This window comes from Vanrija albida (assembly GCF_041260175.1).
Source record: "Vanrija albida strain AlHP1 chromosome Unknown contig_2, whole genome shotgun sequence".
NCBI classification, from domain to species: Eukaryota; Fungi; Basidiomycota; class Tremellomycetes; order Trichosporonales; family Trichosporonaceae; genus Vanrija; species Vanrija albida.
In genome coordinates, this window is record NW_027191421.1 from 1,186,825 (window position 1) to 1,206,855 (window position 20,031).

A 20,031-nucleotide genomic window follows, 5' to 3' on the forward strand; every position below is an offset into this window, starting at 1 on the left:
ATTGGGCGCGCTGGTGCGCGCGCCGCATCCTTCTGGTACTACCCCTGCATGCATACAACATGGTCTGACAGTTTGGTGGATCGGGTGGGGTGGGGTGTGGCTGGGGCTACAGCCGACGCCGTCCAACACGCCGTCCAACACGCCTTCCTGCGGCAGCCGTCTGGCCCACTGCCACCCCTCCACCCCCTCTCTATCCCTCTCCCCCCTAATCGTCGTCGGAATCCTCGTCCGAGCCCAAGTCGAGCTGGAACACGGCGCTGGGGTCGAACCTGCGCCCCGAGTCCTCCTGCACGACGTCGTGCTGCGCCTCCTGCCTCTCCTCGGGCGCTTGTTCTGCCGTTAGCGCAAGCCCCCAGCCACCACCCACCCTCGCCGACGACGCCGACGTCGCCCACGCCGCTCATGCTGCCCTCGAGCTGGAAGAGCAGGCCCTGGCGCATGGCCGTCTCGTTTGGCCAGGGCGCGGCGTGCGCGCGCTCCACGGGCGCGAGGAGCGAGCTGACCGGCGCGCTCGTGGTGCGCGCGAGCGCGTGCGCGTGTGCGAGGAGCACCGGGACGCCGACGGGGTCTAACGTCAGCCAAGCCTCGAAGCGCAGACCCACCGCGCTCGCTCGCGTCGATATTCTCCCGGACCACGCCGCCCTCGGCCACCATGGCCTCGAGCTCGGTGCGCCCGCCCTCGAGGTCGCGCACGAGGCTGCGCACCCGCCGCTCCAGGTCCTCGACCTCGCGCTTCTTGTCCTGCAGGCGCGCCCAGCGGCGCTGGTGCTCCTCTGCGCCGCGGGAGAGGGCGTCGAGCGCCGCCGACGACTGGAGGAGGGAGGCGTGCAGGCCTGGCACGTCGCCTGCGTTTGTTGGCAGCGCGGTGAAGAGCTCGGTCAGGAGCGCCGACTGCGTCGACAGCGCCAGGAGGAGCGCGGAGCGGATGGGCGTGTCGGCTGGTGCTGGGAGGGCCATTGTGTGGGTGACGACAAGGATGCGAGAGTTCGCCTGGTTAAGATGGTTGAAGCCGCGGGCACCGGCCAATCTCCGCCCTGCTACAATTTCAAGACAACAGCGATGACTTCACACACCAGCACCGACCGAACTACACCCACACCATGTCGCTCTCGCTCGGCACGCTCAACCTCAAGTTCATGCAGCGCGCTGCCGCCGCGCGGGCCAAGGACGAGCCGGCCTCGGCGCCTGGTTCGCCCGCGCCCGCCGCCGCGCCGCCGCCCCCACTGCCGAAGGGGGCCGACCCGGCCGAGGAGGACGCCAAGTGGTTCCTGCCGTCGCGGCGGGCGGCGACGAGCGAGGCGAGCGAGGCGGGGCCGTCGCGGCCGCGCGTGAGCTTTGTCGCGTCGTACCTGCCGTTCGTGGACGAGGGTGCGGGCGGGCGGCGCGCGTTCGGCGGGTTTGGGGCAAAGCCGGAGGAGGCGGGCGACGGGGAGGGGGCCAGCGACGAGGACAGCGAGGACAGCGGGGAGGAGAGCGACGCCGTAGTCGCTGTTAAGAAGGAGAAGAAGAAGGAGAAGGACGTGAGTGCGCCCCGCGATGCCCGCTGAGCCCAGACCACGCCGCCAGTACCGCCACGCCGCGCGCCGGCCCAGCGCACCCCCGAGCCCGAGGACGCGCCTGCGCGCTTCGTCCGCCCCGCGGGCTTTGAGTCGCCCGCGCCAAAAGCAAAGGGCAAGAAGCCGGCACCAGCGCCAAAGCAGAGCCAGGCGGACCGGCTGCGCGCGACCATTTCGAGCATGAAGAGCGTGAGCGTTGGTTCTGGGACCGGCGTCAAGCGCCCCGCCGCCGACGAGGAGGGGAGCAGCAAGAAGGCCAAGGTCGCGAGCCCGGGGCCGTCGGCGTCGTCTTCAAAGGCCAGCTCCAAGCCCAAGGCGAAGGGGAAGGGCGGCAAGCCCACCCCAGCGCTCAGCCTCGACGATAGGGAGAAGCAGATCAAGGCGGCCAAGAAGGCGGCCAAGCGCGCCGCCAAGCAGTAGAGCAGCAGCATTCGCATTCAGCATTGTCATGTACCAGATGTACCCAGTATTGTGTGTGGTGGTGTTGTGGGGGTTGATTGTCGCGAGACCAGCCGGACCGACACTTGGGCTGGTGGCTGGTGGGTGCCTCATTGCCTCTGCCTGGGTGCAACTCCGCCACCCTACGCCCACAAGTCCTCTACGGTGAAGATTATCTGACGCGGCTCTCCCTGCAGAGATTGCAGCAGCGAGCAGTCTCCAGCAGCGAGCATCTCCCTCCCAGACCAGTCCACGCAACCTCGCCTCACTGCCACTGCGCCATGCCCAACCCACTCGACAGCCACACGCACACCCGCTCACCCCCCCACCGGCATCTGCAAAGACCCTAATACATTCTCTCGTATCAAAGGCCCAGGGGCTGCGCTATGCAAGCTCGTCCGGCCCCGAAGGAGGCCAGCCGAACACAGGGATGTTGTTGCTCGTTCCAGACGACCCCTTAGATGGTCGAGGGGAAGAGCATGATGCGGACCGAAGCGCCAAAGACCTTGGCGGGGAGGTTGGTGGCGAACTTGGCCTTGGCGACGCCAGAGTTGCCGTGGGGGCGCGAGATGCGGCCCCAGATGACGCGGACGCGCGAGCCGTTGATCTCACGCTTGGCCTTGTAGACGTAGGCGACGCGCTGGGTTGGGGTTAGTTCTGGTCGGGGGTGGGTCAAGGGGTCGGGGAGCACTTGGTCGCGGCGCGCAGGGGGGCCGGCAGGTGCAGGCAAACTGGAGCGAAGCGTCGACGGTAGCTGGTACCAGTCGTCGCCGACGCCAGCGCCTCACGCCTGCCTCGTCTCCTCGTCTCGTCCTCCTCAGCCCCCACAGGCCACCGCGCCTGCTCAATCTCCATCGTCTCCCTGCCTCCAAGTGCTCGCCCCTCCCCACACACGCCTCACCTTGCCGAGGTAGGCACGGGCAGCCTCCTTGGTGTCGACACCGTCAATGGCGATCAAGGACTGGTTGGGCGACGAGTTGCGCTTGGCACGCTTGTGTCCGAGGATGCGGCCCTTGGAGTAAAGACGAGTCGAACCCATTCTGTGAGGTGGGAGGTCGGTTGAGATGGAGAGAGCAAGAGGGAAGTGACAGGGATTCGAGCACGGGGGGAACGGCAGTGGTGCAGTGGTGCAGGCAGGCGGCACGAGGACGAGTTCGAGGTCGAGAGAGAAAGTTTCGACGCGAGCACAAGACACGGGCGGGCGACAACACAGTTTCGAGGTTTGGCAAATTCACAGGGCGGGGTTCGAGTAAGGAGGAGCGGTCCGTCAGCACTGTCCCGTGTCCGCTTTGGTGTCGCCGGCGCTGTCGCCGTCGCCGTCGCCGCTACTCACTTTGATGCGATGAGACTTGATGGTTGAGGTTTCCGTGATCTCTTGCAAAGCTCTAGCCGTCGACCAGCGCCGCCGCGACACCCTACCCACCTGCTCCTCCAAATCGACCAGCTCGAAGACTTGTGGACGGAAGCAAATTAACGAAACTGGCCGGAGTTTCGGCAATATCGAGTGGCGGTTTGGGTTACGTAAAATCAATCTGGTCACGTGATGATTCGGCCATCTGCGACAGTCCTCGACGAACAAGTCAATGCGCTCAATGCGACATCGGCATTGTACAGGCTGCATTGCGGTTATGCATTGCGCTGCTCCTGCATACCACACGCAGTTCACTCTACCACAAGCATATGCCCATGACGACTACTGACACCGGTGTCACCGCCGCCATGTACCGCCAACGCACCGCCAACACATCGCACAAGTGTGCCCCATACCCCTCCACCACCGCCACGCGAGTAGTTACCAAGGCTGCCATTCGCCACGGTGCCGCCCTGCTAGCCTGCTGCGCAGCGACAGGTGCTCGATGCCAAGCCAGTCGTGCTGCGCTCCAAATCTCCGCATGGATCAGGCGCAGTGCCCCTTGGTGGTGAGGTATGCGCAAGGGCGCCGCGATGGTGGCGGCAGCGGCGCACGAGTCCCTTTGCCGCACTCCTGGTGCCGCGACTTGTGTTTGCTATTTCGAGCCTGGTAGGGTGGGGGTGGGGGTGGGCGAGGATGTCGTGCATGTCTCTGCTCGCTGCTGATATGCACGCAGACTGTTGTTGTTGTCGCGCGCATGCTGCTGCTGGTGCTGCCGCGGATGGTACCCCCCTCCCCCCGCCCACAGACCTCAATCGCCGAACATTGGGTACAGGCACGGCGGGCGGTCGCCGTCCTTGTCTTTCAATACAGGTCAAAGTCTTGGCGGCGTCGGTTCCCTTTGAGAGCCCTCGTCGCTCGGGGCAACTTTGTCCAACAAACACTGACACTCTGACGCTCCATGAAGAAACACACGGCCGCACACGGGCGCTTGAACACACGATCCGGCCTCCGGCCGGACATGCACGCGCGTCGGCTCGTTTCGACGGCCGCGGACGAGGCTCCGGCGACCTGGTGCTCGTGCTCGTGCTCGTGCTGCCTGGCTGCCCTGCTCGCTCGCGGCCCACTCACTCACTAACGCACGCTGACGTCCTGCCAGTCCAGTCCTGACCCACCCACCAGAGGGTCCTTGCGTCGGCGCATCACACCAACACCGTCAACCTGCCCGCCCGCCCGCTTGCTCATTCAACTCCCCTCTCATCTTGCCTTCAACCCAACCACCCACCCACTGCCTGCTTGACACACCTCCGTTTACGCTCACGCTTCTTCGCAACGCCCTCGTCGCCCGTTGTCCTATTCCCAATCTCGTCACTGCAATCGACGTCGAGACCTCGCCCTGGCACTTGCATCGCCACTACACTCTTTCACGACACTACAGTTTCCTCAACACTACACTCCCCCCTCCTACCTCCTCCCTCCTCCCTCCCCATTAATACGCGCCAACAATGGTCGCCGCTACTGTCAGCTTGTTCCTCACCCTCGCGTCCCTCGTCGCCGCCCAGGCCCCTCCAGCACTATCGGTCGACCCCAACATCCCCCAGACCGCCGCTATCGGACCCCAAGGCCAGGCGATCCCGTGAGTGCCGACGCGTTGTCGTCGAGGCAAGGTCACCACGAGGTCGCCCGAGACACATGCGGCAGGCGTATCGTGACAGGCGCTAGATCGCGCTAGATCTGGGCTGAAACCTGCGCCTTGCCGTTCTCGCGTCGCCTCACTTCTATTCGCGTCCGATTGCACACTAACATTGTTCTCTAGACCACTTGCAGCCATCACGTCTGGCGCGCCCTCCGGCCCGACTCAGGCCATCACCAACACCTTTGCCTTTGGTGCCACTCCCTCCGTCTCGGGCGCCGCCCCCATCCCCACCTTTGTGGCAGGCAACGCCGTTGCCCAGGGCTATCCCCCTCTGGACCAGATCCCCCCGGTCGACTCGCCGCAGGTCAAGGCATGGGTCGCGTCCATCAACTGGGCCCAGGTGCCCACCTTTGGCCCCACTGACGGCACGTGCGCCGGTTCGCCAGCGGCGGCGGCGGACACGACGCGTTGTTGGTGGACTTGCGGCGGCTGCACGCGCGACACCGACATCTCGACTTGCCCCGATAAGCTCACCTGGGGTCTGTCGTACGACGACGGACCGTCGCCTTACACCCCGCTCCTGCTCAACTATCTGAATGAGAAGAACTACAAGTCGACCTTCTTCGTCGTCGGCTCGCGTGTCGTCTCGCGCCCCGACATGGTCGTCGCAGAGTACATGACTGGCCACCAGCTCTCGATCCACACGTGGTCGCACGCCTCGCTCACAAAGCTCACCAACGAGCAGATTGTCGCCGAGCTCGGATGGACCAAGAAGGCCATCAAGGATGTCATTGGCGTCACTCCCAACACGTTCCGCCCTCCCTACGGCGACATTGATGACCGTGTCCGTGCCATTGCCGCCCAGCTCGGCCTCACCCCCATCATGTGGACCCAGCACGTTGAGGCCGGTGTCCGCACCACGTTCGACACGACCGACTGGAACATCCCCGGTGGCCAGGCGACTGGTCCCTCGGCCGTCTCCAAGTTTGAGGCCATCCTGAACACGTATGTGCCCAAGCTCAACACCGGCTTCATCGTGCTCGAGCACGACCTCTACCAGTCGACCGTCGACCTTGCCGTCGGCTACTTCCTGCCCCTTGCCGAGAAGGCCAACAAGTACAAGTTTGCCTCGATCGTCCAGTGCCTCGGCCTCCCCAACTCGGAGGCGTACATCGAGACGTCGGCCAACGCGACTGCCACGCTCAAGCTCTCGGGCACCGCCCCCGTCTTCCAGGCCACGGTCGGCACCGGCACTGCCCCGGCTCCCAAGATCACTACGGGCACCTCGGCCGTTGGCTCTGCCGCCGGTTCGTCGGGTGCGGGCCCCTCGGCTGGGCCCTCCATCTCCAACAAGGGCAGTGGTGCCTCGCGCTTCTCGGCCGCGTCGGTCGTCGTCGCCTTTGCTTTTGTTGCCGGTGCCGTTGCTTTCGCTGCCTAAGCACGCAGTCGTTAATATGTGAACACTGCCCCCTCCCTCATCTCATTTGCTCTACTCTTTTGGACGCTGCTGTATCGCACAACCTGCATCGGAGCTCTGGCCGGCCCCCCGCCCCCACATCCAATACTACCCCAGGCTCGTCTTGGCACGTACCCAGATGGACTCTTGCACTCGCACACACTCGCACTCATTTACAGTCATTCGTTTTCTGCTGCGATGCCACTCTATCGTGATGCACATGGGGCCCAAGCTGACCGACCTCTGGCCATCTTTACACACGAATGCATTTACACAGCACGATGCAGCTACAAGGGACGCGTACGTCGGGTATCCAATGCTGGGTGATTTGCCTATTTCTTTTCGTTCTTCACAGCCATGATTGCCATCCTGTTGCCAGTTAGCCACTGCCCGCAACGACCGCGGTACCTACCAATAAAAATCTTCGCCAAGCTCTCAACATCACGGGCCTGCTGAATGAGCTGGTTGACGGCGTACTCGACGCTCAGCTCGCGACCGAGCTTGAGCCTGATTCGCGACAGGACCTTCTCCGCCTTGTCCTGCCCAGTCGTTGACTGTTGCCCGGGATCCACACGGCCACCACCTTGCGCGCGCCTCATCTTGCCCGCGTCTCCAGTCCTGTGCGGTTAGGAAATGCAAACCAGCATCACTCACCAGGAGTAGAGAGGGTCGTGCTTGAACACCTCGAGGACCGTGAGAATGAGCTCCGACGAGTCGCGGAGAACACGAAGTGTCTGCTCGGAGCAGCGACGGAACGTGCCATTCACGCCCGTGATACCCAGGCCATCGACGACATCGTTGGTGAGGCGGAAGGGCACCTTCTCGGGAATACGCAGCTTTTGACCCTGTACCAGTCAGCAACCAAGTGCGACCCCACACCAACCCCGACTCACCTCGTCGAACACGATGCCGAAATCGATCTGCACAAACTCGCCAGTCTCCGTGTCGATCAAAATGTTGGAACAGTGGCGGTCTCCCAGACCAACCATGTAGCCGACAATCGAGGTGACAGCCACGCTGCGCGCGTAGTTGAGGCGCATTGTGAACCACGCAAGCGGCTCGCGCCGCTTCTCGGCGAAGAAGTGCCTCATGACTGGCTTGAACGAAGCCATCTTCTCCTGGTAGGTCGTCACCATCTTGGGTGATGCCCAATCGGTGCTCTGAATCTTGTCCAAGCTCTTCCGCATGACATCCTGCGAGACGTCGATGCCCTTGCGGTAGCTGAGGCGGTCAGAATTGTGTCACTGTGCCAGCTGTCTGCTTACCGCGAGTGCGCGTCCTTGAGCCACTCCCCTATCGCCATCGTGTTGCCCACAAACTCAATAATGCCGGATCGCTCTGCCAGCGGGACAACAGTGTAGGTTCGGAAAGTGAGGTTGCGAGCGGCTGCCCGGCGGTCCCGTTGCAGTAGTCGGTTCGTCAACTCGAACACCTGTTCCATGACCGCATCTTGGCGGACTTCGTCATCGCCCTTGAACTGGCACAAGTCAGCACAATACCCCAAGACTTGAACCCACCAATTGCACATGCTTCTGACCCAGCGTGTCGATGACGGACATGATGGCCGGTCGATGGACACCACCGGCCAGTTTGTAGTGGCGCTCATAGCCATGAATAGTCGGAACGCTCGCATACGTCCGGGTAAGGTCCACAGGTGGCACAGCTGTAGCGATGGGGATGGGAAGGCCTTTGCACTGCGCGAGGGCGCTGGCCGAGGGCATCGAAAGGCTCTGGCCGGGCTTGGGCCGTTCGCCAGTGACCTTCTTGTCGTGGTCGTAGTAACACCACGAAACGGCGGCGTTGGCAAAGGTCGTCATGTTCTTCCCCGCCTCCTGCGCCATGGTTCTCTTGGTGTCGCTCTTGATCTTGTCCATGATCTCGGCAGCAGCAGTCGCACGGGGTTCCTGTGAGAAGGAAGTTGACGCGCGTCGCGAGCTGGTTGTGCTGTAGGCCAATGTGATCACTTGATACAGGATGTGATAAGGGTGGTCCTGACCAAGTCTCAACATCAATCCGTTGAGAATCGAGTTGAACGTGGTTGGGGTGTCGGGCCGGTACAATCGAGCTGCGAGCTGAGGACCGAGGAAGATGAACTTGTGCGATGGAATGTGGTTGAGTGGCCGAGCGAAGGCCGTCATGGCTGCCTCGTTGGTACTCTGTTCGAGCCAAATGGAGACAAGTCGGATAATAGAGTCATCGAACTCGTCGCTCCAAAAGATGGCGGCGGCATAGTTTCGGAGCGCGTACTGCAGATACCGCTGGAGCTCCTGATCCAGATCCCGCTTTGCCTTGCGCTCCTCGTCTAGCTCCTGCTGATCCTTGTCCATCTTGTGCCGGGCGCTTCCCGGAGTAGCTTGCAAGCTGGCATCGAGGCGCTGAATAGCGTGCTGCTTGCGGTCCACAAATGACTTGAGACGCTCCAACTCGGGTGACCGCGACAGAACAGCGTAGTGGCGATCGGCAAACACGGCGTAGTCGTGAGCAATCTTGGCCTGCTCTCGGGTATGACCCTTGACCTTGGAAGCGAGATCAGTTGCTTGACTGAACATGGTCTTGATGTCTTCTGCAGACTTGAGCTTGGCAAGCGAGTTCCAATGGGCCGACCGGCCAAGGAGGACAGCTCGACGCAGGTAGTCTTCAGTCTTGGTCTTGGTCTTGCTGTTTGCAGATGCAATCGTGAGGGCGTCAGAAAGGCTCCCAACATGCTGAATTGCCAGGGAGTGTTCTCCTTGCGCCCACAACATTTGGCTGAACTCGTCCTGAGCCTCGTCGGAAAACGAGATGCCACCTCCCGGTCGAATTGAGCTCTCCAGTTGCCGAATCGAGGTGACAGCGTTGACTGATGCCTGGAGGTTTCCCTCCTTGCGTGCAAGCTCGCTAAGCCGTAGGTGACAGGACACTTCAAGCTTTGTCAAGCCTTTGAGCTCGTCCGACTGCAGGTCTCCGAACTGGTTCTTGCTTTCGCGCTCCGCTGCCGAACGGATCATGGACAGTCGCGTCGCGGTAAGCCTCTCGGCAGTTGGGAAGCTAGGGTGTCAGGGGTGTTTCCACGGTTTACTCACTCAAACGACGAGCTCAGGTCCACGAAGCCATTCAGCATCGTTCCGTTGAAGTCTCGAGAGTCGATGGAGCGCCTCATGTTATTCGATGTCCATCGGGCCACGTCGCGAAGGCAGAGGAGATTTAATGTCGTTTTCTTGATCTCCGTCATGCGTTCCACGCCGATAGCCTGCAAACAAGCCAGTTCTGATTGAACGGCCGTTTCGATGGAGGCCTGGATAGCGTCGTAGTCCATCTCCCGATGAACTGATCGCAGGGCGTTGTAGAAGCGGCCCTCGGAAGTTTGAGCCACGTCGTTGTTGAGTGGAACATCCCAGTCCCCCATACGCCATGCAAGTTCGAGGAAAGATCGGCCAGAGTCGGTCTCGCTCTGTCCACCAGGCATCGCCTTCATGACATTGCCGGCGAGACTGTTGAACCCGAGGTCATGAAAGTTGCGAACCGCTTCACGCAGGGGCCCCTGTGATCCTTGGGTCGGATAAGAGGCCTCAAAGTTCGCCACATTGTATCCAAAGGCCCTTAAGGATTCGCCTTCATGCTTCAGTCGTCGAAGGAGCGAGTCCATGACGTCGTTGTTTTGAATGCCATAGAAACCGTCGGGATCCTCGACGTTGCTGTAGACGGAGTACATGACCTGCCATGTCAGCTGCGGACTGTAGACTCCACTCACTGCCTGGACCCTCGCGTCTGACAAATTCAAACCCGACGACCCCTTATCGTCCCGAGGATAGTCATTGGCCATTTCGAGGAACAGCAGGGAGCTTGCAAAGGCGCCACATCGCCCAGCGGCCTCGCTGAGGACGAGTGGGTCAATGTTGAGCCATTGATTGTACGAGAGCTCGCCAGTAGCGTAGGGTGGCTGGAAGTTCCGCAGGTGGAGAACGATCTGGATGATCATTTCGAGGGTTTCAACTGCAGCACCCAACGACTGGAGCACCTGCGTGAAGTGGTCGGTCAAGACGCCCATTCGGTGCTGGGTGTCCGGCATGTGTTTGGCCGCCCCACACGTGAGTGTTGCCTGCACCAGGTAGGGCAGAAAATCGGTGGCCTCTTTCCCTTTGGTCTGGAGGAGCGGTTGCAGCCCGGCATAGAAGGGGTCGTCGTGCGACGCGAGGGAAGCCAGTAGAAGAGCTAGGTCTCCGGCCCAAAGCTCGTAGCGTTTCGCTTTCGTCACCCACCCTGCCGTCTCGTCCACAAGGATATCGAGCTTGACGTCGGACAGTGCAGCGGGACGGGATGAAGGCACCAGGTATTGGAAAACATCATCGAGTTGTTGAGGAATCCCGCCGATTTGGTCGCCGATCGACACAATGTCCCCGGCACTCATCTGCAAGACCTCGAAGGCTGTCTTGCGGAGTCGGTAGCTTTGGTCTTGGGTGTGCTTGATGACCTTGCTGAGAATCATCACCCGGAGCATTGCGTCAATGTTCTCGCGTTCGCGCCTGGTGCCGGCAGGCAGTGGTCCCTTCAGCGACTTGATGGCTTGCAGGGAAGGAGCATGGACCTCGCCATTGGCTAAGTACAGAAGGTCGAGGAAGGCCGTGGCTCCGTCTCGGTCCCATTCACTCGCGTTCAGCTGTTTCTTGATATGCCAGAACGTCGAGGTAAGGAACTCGGTCCGCATTTCCGAGTTTGCACCGGAGATCGATGCAGCTAGTCTCTTGCAGAGTGTCATCGGGTCGTTGACGCTTGAGCGTTCGGCAATGGCCGACAGGTGAGCAAAATCGGGCTCTGCAATCTGCTGGTAGTGGGCGGAGAGTTCCTCCGGCCAAAAAAGAAGAACTCTTTGCAGCGCTGGCCTCATCGTTTCCGACGCTTGCCATTCGGAGGCCTTGTCTGCAATCCAGAACTCGATGCGCGACACAACATCCGCGTGCCGTGTTGAGGTCTTGAGTTTGACGTAGGAAGTGCCGAGACGGATCAGGATTTCGTCCAGTTGCGGTGGTGCAGTGGCACTCTCAACAACGATGCCGAATGCCCACTGCAGCATGGACAACACGACCGCGCTGATCTCATCTTCACACAGAAGGTCGATCATGTTGCGAAGGAAGAGGTGGAGAGCCATGGGCTTGGCCAGGTCCTTGCGATACAGCGATACCAGGACGGCGATGGCGCGGAGGTAGCGGTATTGCTCGTTGACAAGGAAGGCTTCGTGGATCGCATAGAAGAGGCGGACAAGGCCGTCGAAGAGCATCTTTCGCTTTGACATGGACTTGTAGAGCTGCCGGAGAGCACTGTGTGCCCGCAGCACGCCATCGCTGGAGTCGGCCGGATCGAGAACTGGAGGTGCACTCGCACCGCCGCGGGGGCCATAAGCCATGAGCTGGAGGAAAATGTCACCGGCAGGACTTCGCGAATCAATGGCGTGAATGGTCTCGGCAACCTTTTCATTGGGTTCCGCCATGCTGAGGAGGCCAAACAGAGAAGCCACGATTGTTTCGATGTTTTTCTCAACGAGCTTGGTAGCCACCTCTCCTTGCGGAACGGGAAGGGAGCAAATGGTACCCTCGACACGCTTTACCAGCGCTGTGGCCTCGGGCGGAGATTCCTCGTGCTTCTCACACTCGGTGCCGACACCATCGGCAGTTCCAATGGCAGCGGCCAAAGGGAAACACTTGCCACGAGCTCCATCTTCAGGCACTGAAGAGGCATCGCAAAGGGCAGTGAAGAAGGCCATGTTGTGCTCATCGCCAGGCCACATGATTGTCGGGCCGACAACGTCAAGGATAAGCTGGGCAAGCTCCTTCCTTGTACTGCAGCCGTAAACAGCTGGAGGAAGACTGAGAGGTAACTGTCCAGACCTGAGCTGGTTGGTGACGATGACATTTGCGTGGGCCAGGAAGAGCGGCTTGAGGGATTCGAGGCCCAGGCGATGAGCGACTGCTTCAAGTCCAGGCTGAAGATAAGGAAGGAAGTGGGGTGCACAGTTGGCGACTTCATAGAGGTGGAAGATGGTCGTCGATCGCAATTGAGCGCTGGCCACGCAAGTGTTGAGTTTCCAGAGCAGGAAGGTCAACAAGGCGTCCCAGGGTGCAGTCGGCTCCTGCTGAACGGTGTTGCTGTACATCGCATGCTTCTGCTCCTCAGGCAGGTCCGGCAGGTAGTGAAGCCCTGCTGCTGATGACGCCGCACGGAAACGGACGCGAGTGTCGGCATCAAACAGTGCGTCTTGAATGTGCGTGAGAGGGCCCCAACTGAACGGGTAGACACCGCCCATTTCGACGTCGGCTTCATCCGTCTCGCCGAGCTGCTGCTGCCATGCGGAATAAGATGGGTCGTAGTCGAGATACTCGTCAATGAAGAGGACGATGGCCAGTCGGGCCTGCCAGGACGTGACTTTTCCGTCGGCGCTCGATTCGACAAGATAGCGTGCAAGGTCGATGGCTAGCCTGGTCAAACCTGATTCAGGTGACAGCCAGATGTTGATCGTCCGCGTGAGAAAGACGATGGCTAGGTGCACTAGGTCACCGTCTCGTTTGAAAGCATACGTCTCGAGTCGCGCCCAAAAGTCGGCAATGATGATATCGACGGCGTCAACGGTGACCTTCAAGCTCCCGTCTTGGATGGCTTGGCAGATGGCAAAGCCGAGCCGGACAAAACTGCCGGCATCGGCAGTCAGAAACAAGTTGACGAGCGCATTGTCCCCTCTTGGTCTCCGCGGTGTCTGGGAGAACATTGCACCTCGAAGTCGGAAGTCGACCAGTGCCTTCAACAGTGACTGAGTCGATCTCTGTGCCTCTTTCACCTCTATTGGCGGGGGCATGGTGTCGGCATCGGCGTTGCGAATCGGGCCAAAGTCGTCGTCATCGCCACCAACAGCTGCCGACGCAGTGCCGAGGGACCGTTGCCGAGCCTCTGTCAAGGTCGCATTGCTAGCGTCAATGATTTTTCCAAGCACTTCTGAAGTCTGAAGATCAGCGCGAGCAGGTGTCTCGGTCACTTACCTCGGGACGCTGCCACAGAATAGACAGGAGGTCACCATTGGGGTCTGGTTGTTCTCCTCCATCAGCCATGAAGCTGGCGTAGCGCTCCGGGGGCAGAATGTCTCGGCGAATGCCTGAGGTCGACTCTGGCTTGAGCAAGATGGGCCATATGGGGGCCGAGGTGTTCTGGGTTTCATAAAGCGGAGCGAAACCTCGCCACACGAGCAGTTGAGAAGTTATATTGTTGGACTCCCGCCCTAGGTGGGGAACCAAGAGGTCGAGCAATTCCGCCGCTGCAACCAGACACTTCTCCGAATCCGGACGAAGGCCATTTGCTTGGATGGTCGCTTGGAACAAGAATGCCAACACCACAAGGTCGATGCTTTTGCGAAGGCGTTCCGGCGTCACTAAGTTTGGACGGTCGCTCTGCTGCCATTCCTTGCCTGCGGCAACGAGAACCTGCGCCAACGAGTTGGAAAGCTTGCGAGGCCGACCCTGCATGAACAGGAGGTTCTCAACGTCCGTTGGGGTATGGGAGACGGTGGCTGATGCTGCTGCAGACCGGGACAGGGCTTCAGCGGGGTCAGGAATAGTGCCGTAGAGGATTGTTTGCCGGACACGATCGGTTTCCGCCTCGCTGAGCATGTGGGTGACGATAGTGCAGTCTGGGAGCTGCTCGGTAACCGTAGCATCTGCAACAGTGGAGGGTGCGAAGTTGCAAATGGCCCCGAGCAGGGCGAGGATGTTGGCGGGAGTCGCAGATCCGAGGCGAGTGCGGGAGCGGCCACTCCCATCGACACTGTGTGTCTTGGTGAACCAGTCGAGAACCTTGTCCTCCAGATTGGCCGAGTAAAGTCCAACATCGGCACGAACTTGGAGCACGCAATTGGCCAGGAATGAACAGGAAGACTCGAAGACCCCAGGGGGACCTTGAATGTCAACGTTCTTCAACAAGGTGTGAACATCGCGCAAGATGCGAGTGCGATCGACTTTAGATGTTCGCAGAACAACGTCGGCAGCAAAGCAGGCGGCGCGTGAGACCGACTCGGCCGACGTCTTCCTGATGGCGTGGGCCCACAATCGCTCCCATGCTGATTGCTCGTGCCTCCGGCGAGAAGCGAGGACGGATGGGGTGACTGGGAGGACAGGCTGTGTGACGTCTGGGGTCTTGTTGGCGTCCTCAATCATCGCCAGAGTGGCGAGGCCGGCAAAGCTCCAGTCCTGCAGAGAACTCTCTTCGTCATCGAGGAGCTCGAGAAGCTTTGACCGAATTTCGGCTTGTGCGTCGGCTCGGATGTTGGCCCAGTACTTGTCGAGGAAGAAGACGAGGACCTGGCATGCCAGCAGACGTGTCTGTTGCAGGCCACCGGTGATTGTACGGAGAAGTGCTGCCAAGCTTCCCTCTGTCCTCTGTCGCTTCGATGGGCGGCTTGGTGTGGCACTGGGTGGTGTTCGGGAGGATTCATAGGTCTGTCTTGTCAGCTACGGCCGCTTCAGTCGGACCCACCTGGTAGTAGCACGCAGCGTACAGCTCAATTGCAGCCCAATTGATGGCTTGCTGGGTGTCGAATCCGAATCCAGCGGCCAGAGCTGTCAACTGGAAAGGGGCCCGCGTCGACTCTGAGTCGGCAGAACAGGGGCGAAAGCGTAGGACGTCCAAGTCGAGCGGCTTGATGGAGCCCTTGGACACGGCTTCCTTGGACAGTGAATCGAGAATCTTGGTCATCGACTCCCTCACAACACTCTTGTCGTCATCCGTCACAGACCAATGCGTGACGAACGGGAGCATGATGCGCATGGCCACGAGGAGTTGTTCTCGCAGCGCCAAATCGCCCTTGTTTCGCGACGTCCAGAGGTTGGCAAGCTGAGGGAACAATCTGAGGGATGCTTTTGTGAACTCCTCTTTGTTGTTGAGTTCGAGCTCGGCGAGAACGAGGTTGAGCGAGCGCACAACCTCAGGAGGGACGGTAGCCTGCGGGGGAACTTTGTCGAGATACTGATGAATCTTGAGCAGAATGTGGATCCCGAGCGCTGAATGCACCGCCGAGCCACTATCGGCTCGGGGACATGGCGCTATGAGTGGCGCTCGCGAGCTTGATAGGAGAACGGGAATCAACGCGACGATTTCGTTCGCGACCGATGCCGAGATTGTGGAGTTTGGCTGTCGGCGAGGTGATCCGTCGTCAGATTCGCCGTCTCCAGAGCCTTCCCAGGTGTCCTCGGTGGAGACGCGTTCGCCCAGAAGAGCTGACCAGCAGATACCCATCAGCGTCCTCCATCCTCCCGAGTCGAGGTGTTCCAGGTGCGGCGGGTAGCGCAAGAGCGTGCGGAGGGCCTTGAGGTAGTCTATTGCGACTGGTTCGTAGATCTTGCCGTTGTGCACCAGCAGCGTTGTCATGTGGGTGAACAGTGCGAGGAATGGTTTCCTTGAGAGGAGGTGAACGGTGCGTTCTGCCATGCGGCGGACAAAGGAAGCCGACGCGGCGAGCCGGTTGGCCGCTGTGATCGACGTCAGTCTTATCTTGCGAGCCTGACTTACCCGTGTTCGTCGGCCTGGCCTTTTGGTCATTCTTACTGGTCTCCTTGATAGCTGCCTTCTTCTCTAAGCTGACGACGTGGAAGAGGCACTGGAAGAAGTCGACCCATCCGTCGCCGCCTTGCCTCCCTGCAGCTCTGTTGAACAGATCGACGTTCTCGCGGTTGCTGAAGATTTCACGCAGTGCCGTGAGGCCACGGGTGCGCTCCGTCGACTTGTCGGAATCACAATTCTTGAGCGCGGCGCTCAAGCCCGGGACCGAGTTCATGTTTGCGTCGGCGGCCAAGCGGCCATGGGCGCGGGGTGGGCGAGGAAGGCGCGGGTGATCGTGGTCGTGAGGTGGTGGGATCGAGAGGAGGGCAATGTGCGGGTGCGACCGTGGCAAGCTTGATACCGCGCGTCAGAAGCCGCGCCAGTGAGCCGTCTCGCCCGCGTTGTTGCAGAGTTGAGGGGTGTATTGTTGTTGTAAGAGTCGGGTAAGGGGTCGATGAGGTCGATGGCCGGTCTCCCTCCACCTCCGAAAGTCCAACGCGTGACGGTGGTGGAATTTGCTTCCGCCGCTGGCTGCCAGTCACTTTCGTCACTGGCCGTGGGTCTCGTTCGCGCCCAGGAGTCACTCGCCGCCGCCGCCGCGCGCCGCCCAGTCGACCTGTCCAACACGGTCATCTCGTCGACTGCACACCTCAACAACAAGGTTTGGTACACGACCCACCTACACAACCCACCGACTCGACTCGCGACACGCCCAGCATGTCACGGCAGATGATCGACTATGACGAGGAGCTGATGAAGGTGTGGGCATTGGTAAACGAGTTGTCGGGTGAGTGATCAACGGCAGGATACACCAATGGTCTCGTGCTCCCAGTTTGGCTGCTAACAAGCGGCCAGAGCAACTCGCCAACAACCGTGCCCTCGTGCAGCAGCTCAAGTCTCGCACAGAGAACGTCAAGGTGGGTCGGTGGGCGTGGCACAGCTGACTGGACCAGGGCCAATCGGTGCACGCCGGCGCTGGCTTCCCACTGCGGCGGTTCAACCTCGACATCTCGGATGGTGGGTTGCGTGCACTGCCGCGTTGTCTGACCCAGCAGAGGAGTTCCAGACCGAGCTCGAGGCATTTGCATCGCACCTGGTGCTCGAGAACCAGACGCTGCAGCATGAGAACAAGCAGCTCAACGGCCTGCTGAAGGAGTACGAGCAGACGCTCGAGACGGTCATGGGCAAGTTCCGCGGCGTTGCTGTGAGTACAATGGGACGAGGGGCGACCACGCCGTTGACACCGGCAGCATGCATCGCAACAGCACGACCTCGCGCTTCACTCGTACTACACGCAGCTGCTGCAGTCGCTGCAGACGGCGCACTCGGCCGCCCAGCTGCACGACGACACGTCGCTGTCGCTGCTCCTCACACGCCTGTCGACGTTGCTGCGGTCGGCGCTGCGGTCACTCAACGGCGAAGAGGGCACGTTTGACCCGTCGGCACTGTCTGGCCTGCTGTCGCCCGACGAGGCGGCTCGGTCGCCGTCGCCCCTCTCGCCCGACAGCTCGACCAACAGCGGAAGCGCCGGACTGCAGATCAACGTCCCAAGAGCCAACAGCAGCCGACGAAAGCACTTTCCCGGCTTTGTGCCGGGCACGTCTGGCGGGTACATTGGGACGGAGGGACAGAGCGACTGGGCGATGGAGCGCGAGATGGAGATCCAGCGGCTCGAGGAGGAGAACAAGGCGCTACGGGAGATGCTGGGCATTGCCGACGAGGTGGCGAGCGAGGACCCCGAGCCAGAACACGACGGCGCCGACAAGTCGCCGGTGATCATGCCGCAGCGCAGACCGAGCACGTACACTGTCGAGGAGCTCGAGGCGGACGCGCAGAAGGAGGCGGACGAGAGAGAGCACGGGGCGATCGACACGATCGAGGAGGAGCCGAGCTCGCAGCTGCCAGATTCGGTGCTGGGGTTCAGGGCTGAGGCCGACCAGCCGCCGCCGGAGAATGTCTTTGACGAGACGGACGGCGAGGCTGTGCCATAGGGCGGGGTGGGGGTTGAGTGGAGGGGGAGGGAGGGGCCGTAGGTGCATCGCGGTCAGGGTGGCGTGGCGCTTGTAGTTGTTGTGTACAGTTTGTGTCATAGGCGATGATTTAATGCCAGAGTAAATGTGCATACTACGAACAGTAAGACGAGGTCTGACCAGCAGACTGGCGTGGCAGGCTACTGCCGGGACAAGTTTACAATGCGCGCGACCTCCATGGACGGGCGGCGGTCGACGGGGTTGCTGACGACGAGGACGGTGCCCTCGAGCTCGAGGACTGAGAGCGAGTCGGAGGACTGGGGCGCGTGTCTGGACGCGGACTTGGAGTTGAGGCGCAGGCGCGAGTGGTTGCTGTCGCCCGAGTCGAGGTCCACTTCGTCCGAGTACACGCTGCCCACAGAGCGGGCCGAGGGCGGGCGGAGCGAGAAGTCGGAGTAGGTGCTGACCGGAAAGTCCATGGGGAAGCGGCGGAGCTCGTCGGCCTCGAGTTCCTCAGAGAGCGCGTACACGAAGGGGAGGGACTGTGCGCTCGTCGCCGAGCGGCGGGGGGACCCGTAGAATCTGCCCGAGAGCGGGGAGAGGGGGTGGGTCGTGGCCAGGGCCGGCGACTCGGGCACGCTCATGACGCTGATCTTTGAGCCGCGCTCGTCCTCGGCAATTGGGGGCAGGCACTCGACCTCTGCGCCGAGGATGCCGACGAACTCGCGCGGCGCGGGCGGGGCGAACGGGTCCGGGCCGAGCGGGGACGGCAGTGCCTCGACGTCGACATCGAGCACGACGCTCGCGCGCTTAGGCCCGGCGACGAACACGGCATTGACTTCAAAGCTGAGGCGCTGGGGGCGGGGTGCGCGCCGGAGCCGCAGCCACGCGCCGTACGCGCGCCACACGTGGGTGTTGAGCGTGAAAGGGAGGACGGCGGCCGGCCCGATCGCCGCTGGGCGCGAGTCAGCGCATCCCAGCATCCCGGCAGCCCGTCGCCGACCCACCCTCCAACACCCGGGGCCACCAGTCGGCCCGCCAGAAGACGACCTCGGCGGATAGGTACGCGATGGCTGCCGCGGCGCAGGCGGCGAGGTATGCCGCGCTTGCCCAGTGGCGCCACGTCGGCGCGATGCGCGGGTTCGGGTGCCCGTGGACAGAGTAGAGCGTGGTCGCGGAGCACAGGGCGATGAGGAGCGCGAGCGCGGGCGGGAAGACGAGCGAGAGGCGTGCTGGCGGTCAGTGAGCCAGCAGGCGGGCGCCACCCACCATACCGCCACCACCAGGCCCCGTCGGCGCAGTAGTACCCCCACTGCGCGGGGCCGGCGCCCACGGCCCCGCCGACGGCGTGCGCGCCGGCAAAGGCATAGCACGCCGCGAGGAGGGCGGCGTAGAACGCTGGCGTGAGGGGCCGGGGCCGGCGGGACGGGGTCTCGAGGCGCGCGTGCGTGGTCTGGGGTTAGCGTGCGAGGTACAGCGACGCACAAAGGCGATGGCAGGGAGGTGGGCGAGCGCCGCGGCCGTCAGGAGCGAGGTGAGGGCCGCGTCGGCGGTGCAGAGCGGCGCCGCGGGCCCCCTGGCGCGCGAGACGACGCCGAGCGCGGCCGGTGCCGCGCGCAGGGCCACGACGAGGGCGAGGCTGAGGGCCGGGGGGGCTAGCCTGCGCGCTGGGGGGACGCCGGCGCCGAGGAGGTGAGGGGCGGCGAGGAGCGCGAGGAGCGGGCTGCACGCGAGCGCCGTGGCTTCGGTCAGCGTGCTCGCTGGCAGGCGCACCTTGGTACACTGTTAGCAGGGGGCCGGGGACCATTATACGGGAGGCATGGGGCCGCAAAGGAGTGAGTAGGCAACGTCAACGTCGAGGTTGGCGTGATGGTGATGCGGTTGCCACTGCCCCCCGGCCTACCGGCTAGCCGCCACCGCACCCCGCCAGCCGATCCGTCGTCGCCATTCGGTCCCTGGAGCTTCACCTCGGCGCGAAAGGACGCCAGAGCGCTGGCGCTGGCTGGCGGCGAGCGTGACGCGCGACCAAAGGAAGGCCGCCGTGTCAACCTGTAACAAATGCATACTGTACA

General features: G+C 61.9%; 7 protein-coding genes across 7 annotated transcripts; 3 read left to right on the plus strand and 4 right to left on the minus strand.

The window, feature by feature from the left end:
• Positions 1-205: 205 nt before the first annotated feature.
• Positions 206-957, minus strand: Q8F55_002099 (uncharacterized protein; the record flags this gene model as incomplete). Its single annotated transcript, XM_069350707.1, has 3 exons — positions 206-333; positions 368-568; positions 603-957. The coding sequence occupies 3 exons, from the start codon at positions 955-957 to the stop codon at positions 206-208; spliced, it is 684 nt and encodes a 227-aa protein (XP_069211093.1).
• Positions 958-1,100: 143 nt separating this feature from the next.
• Positions 1,101-1,976, plus strand: Q8F55_002100 (uncharacterized protein; the record flags this gene model as incomplete). The annotated part of the gene is made up of 2 exons (XM_069350708.1): positions 1,101-1,520; positions 1,554-1,976. The coding sequence occupies 2 exons, from the start codon at positions 1,101-1,103 to the stop codon at positions 1,974-1,976; spliced, it is 843 nt and encodes a 280-aa protein (XP_069211094.1).
• Positions 1,977-2,451: 475 nt separating this feature from the next.
• On the minus strand, positions 2,452-3,550 carry RPL33B (60S ribosomal eL33 domain-containing protein; the record flags this gene model as incomplete). The annotated part of the gene is made up of 4 exons (XM_069350709.1): positions 2,452-2,634; positions 2,896-3,034; positions 3,328-3,342; positions 3,516-3,550. 4 exons carry the CDS (start codon positions 3,548-3,550, stop codon positions 2,452-2,454), a joined length of 372 nt encoding a protein of 123 aa, XP_069211095.1.
• A 1,300-nt stretch (positions 3,551-4,850) lies between these two features.
• CDA2_1 (chitin deacetylase) lies at positions 4,851-6,419 on the plus strand (the record flags this gene model as incomplete). Its single annotated transcript, XM_069350710.1, has 2 exons — positions 4,851-4,981; positions 5,162-6,419. The coding sequence occupies 2 exons, from the start codon at positions 4,851-4,853 to the stop codon at positions 6,417-6,419; spliced, it is 1,389 nt and encodes a 462-aa protein (XP_069211096.1).
• Positions 6,420-6,786: 367 nt separating this feature from the next.
• On the minus strand, positions 6,787-16,224 carry TEL1 (Serine/threonine-protein kinase tel1; the record flags this gene model as incomplete). Its single annotated transcript, XM_069350711.1, has 11 exons — positions 6,787-6,806; positions 6,850-7,055; positions 7,092-7,282; positions 7,331-7,658; positions 7,703-7,914; positions 7,955-9,464; positions 9,500-10,131; positions 10,168-13,404; positions 13,442-14,890; positions 14,928-15,919; positions 15,960-16,224. The coding sequence occupies 11 exons, from the start codon at positions 16,222-16,224 to the stop codon at positions 6,787-6,789; spliced, it is 9,042 nt and encodes a 3,013-aa protein (XP_069211097.1).
• Positions 16,225-16,706: 482 nt separating this feature from the next.
• Positions 16,707-17,980, plus strand: Q8F55_002104 (uncharacterized protein; the record flags this gene model as incomplete). Its single annotated transcript, XM_069350712.1, has 5 exons — positions 16,707-16,776; positions 16,845-16,906; positions 16,943-17,006; positions 17,045-17,193; positions 17,240-17,980. The coding sequence occupies 5 exons, from the start codon at positions 16,707-16,709 to the stop codon at positions 17,978-17,980; spliced, it is 1,086 nt and encodes a 361-aa protein (XP_069211098.1).
• Positions 17,981-18,159: 179 nt separating this feature from the next.
• Q8F55_002105 (uncharacterized protein) lies at positions 18,160-19,780 on the minus strand (the record flags this gene model as incomplete). Its single annotated transcript, XM_069350713.1, has 5 exons — positions 18,160-18,914; positions 18,967-19,191; positions 19,229-19,412; positions 19,445-19,732; positions 19,772-19,780. The coding sequence occupies 5 exons, from the start codon at positions 19,778-19,780 to the stop codon at positions 18,160-18,162; spliced, it is 1,461 nt and encodes a 486-aa protein (XP_069211099.1).
• Between the last annotated feature and the right edge of the window lie 251 nt (positions 19,781-20,031).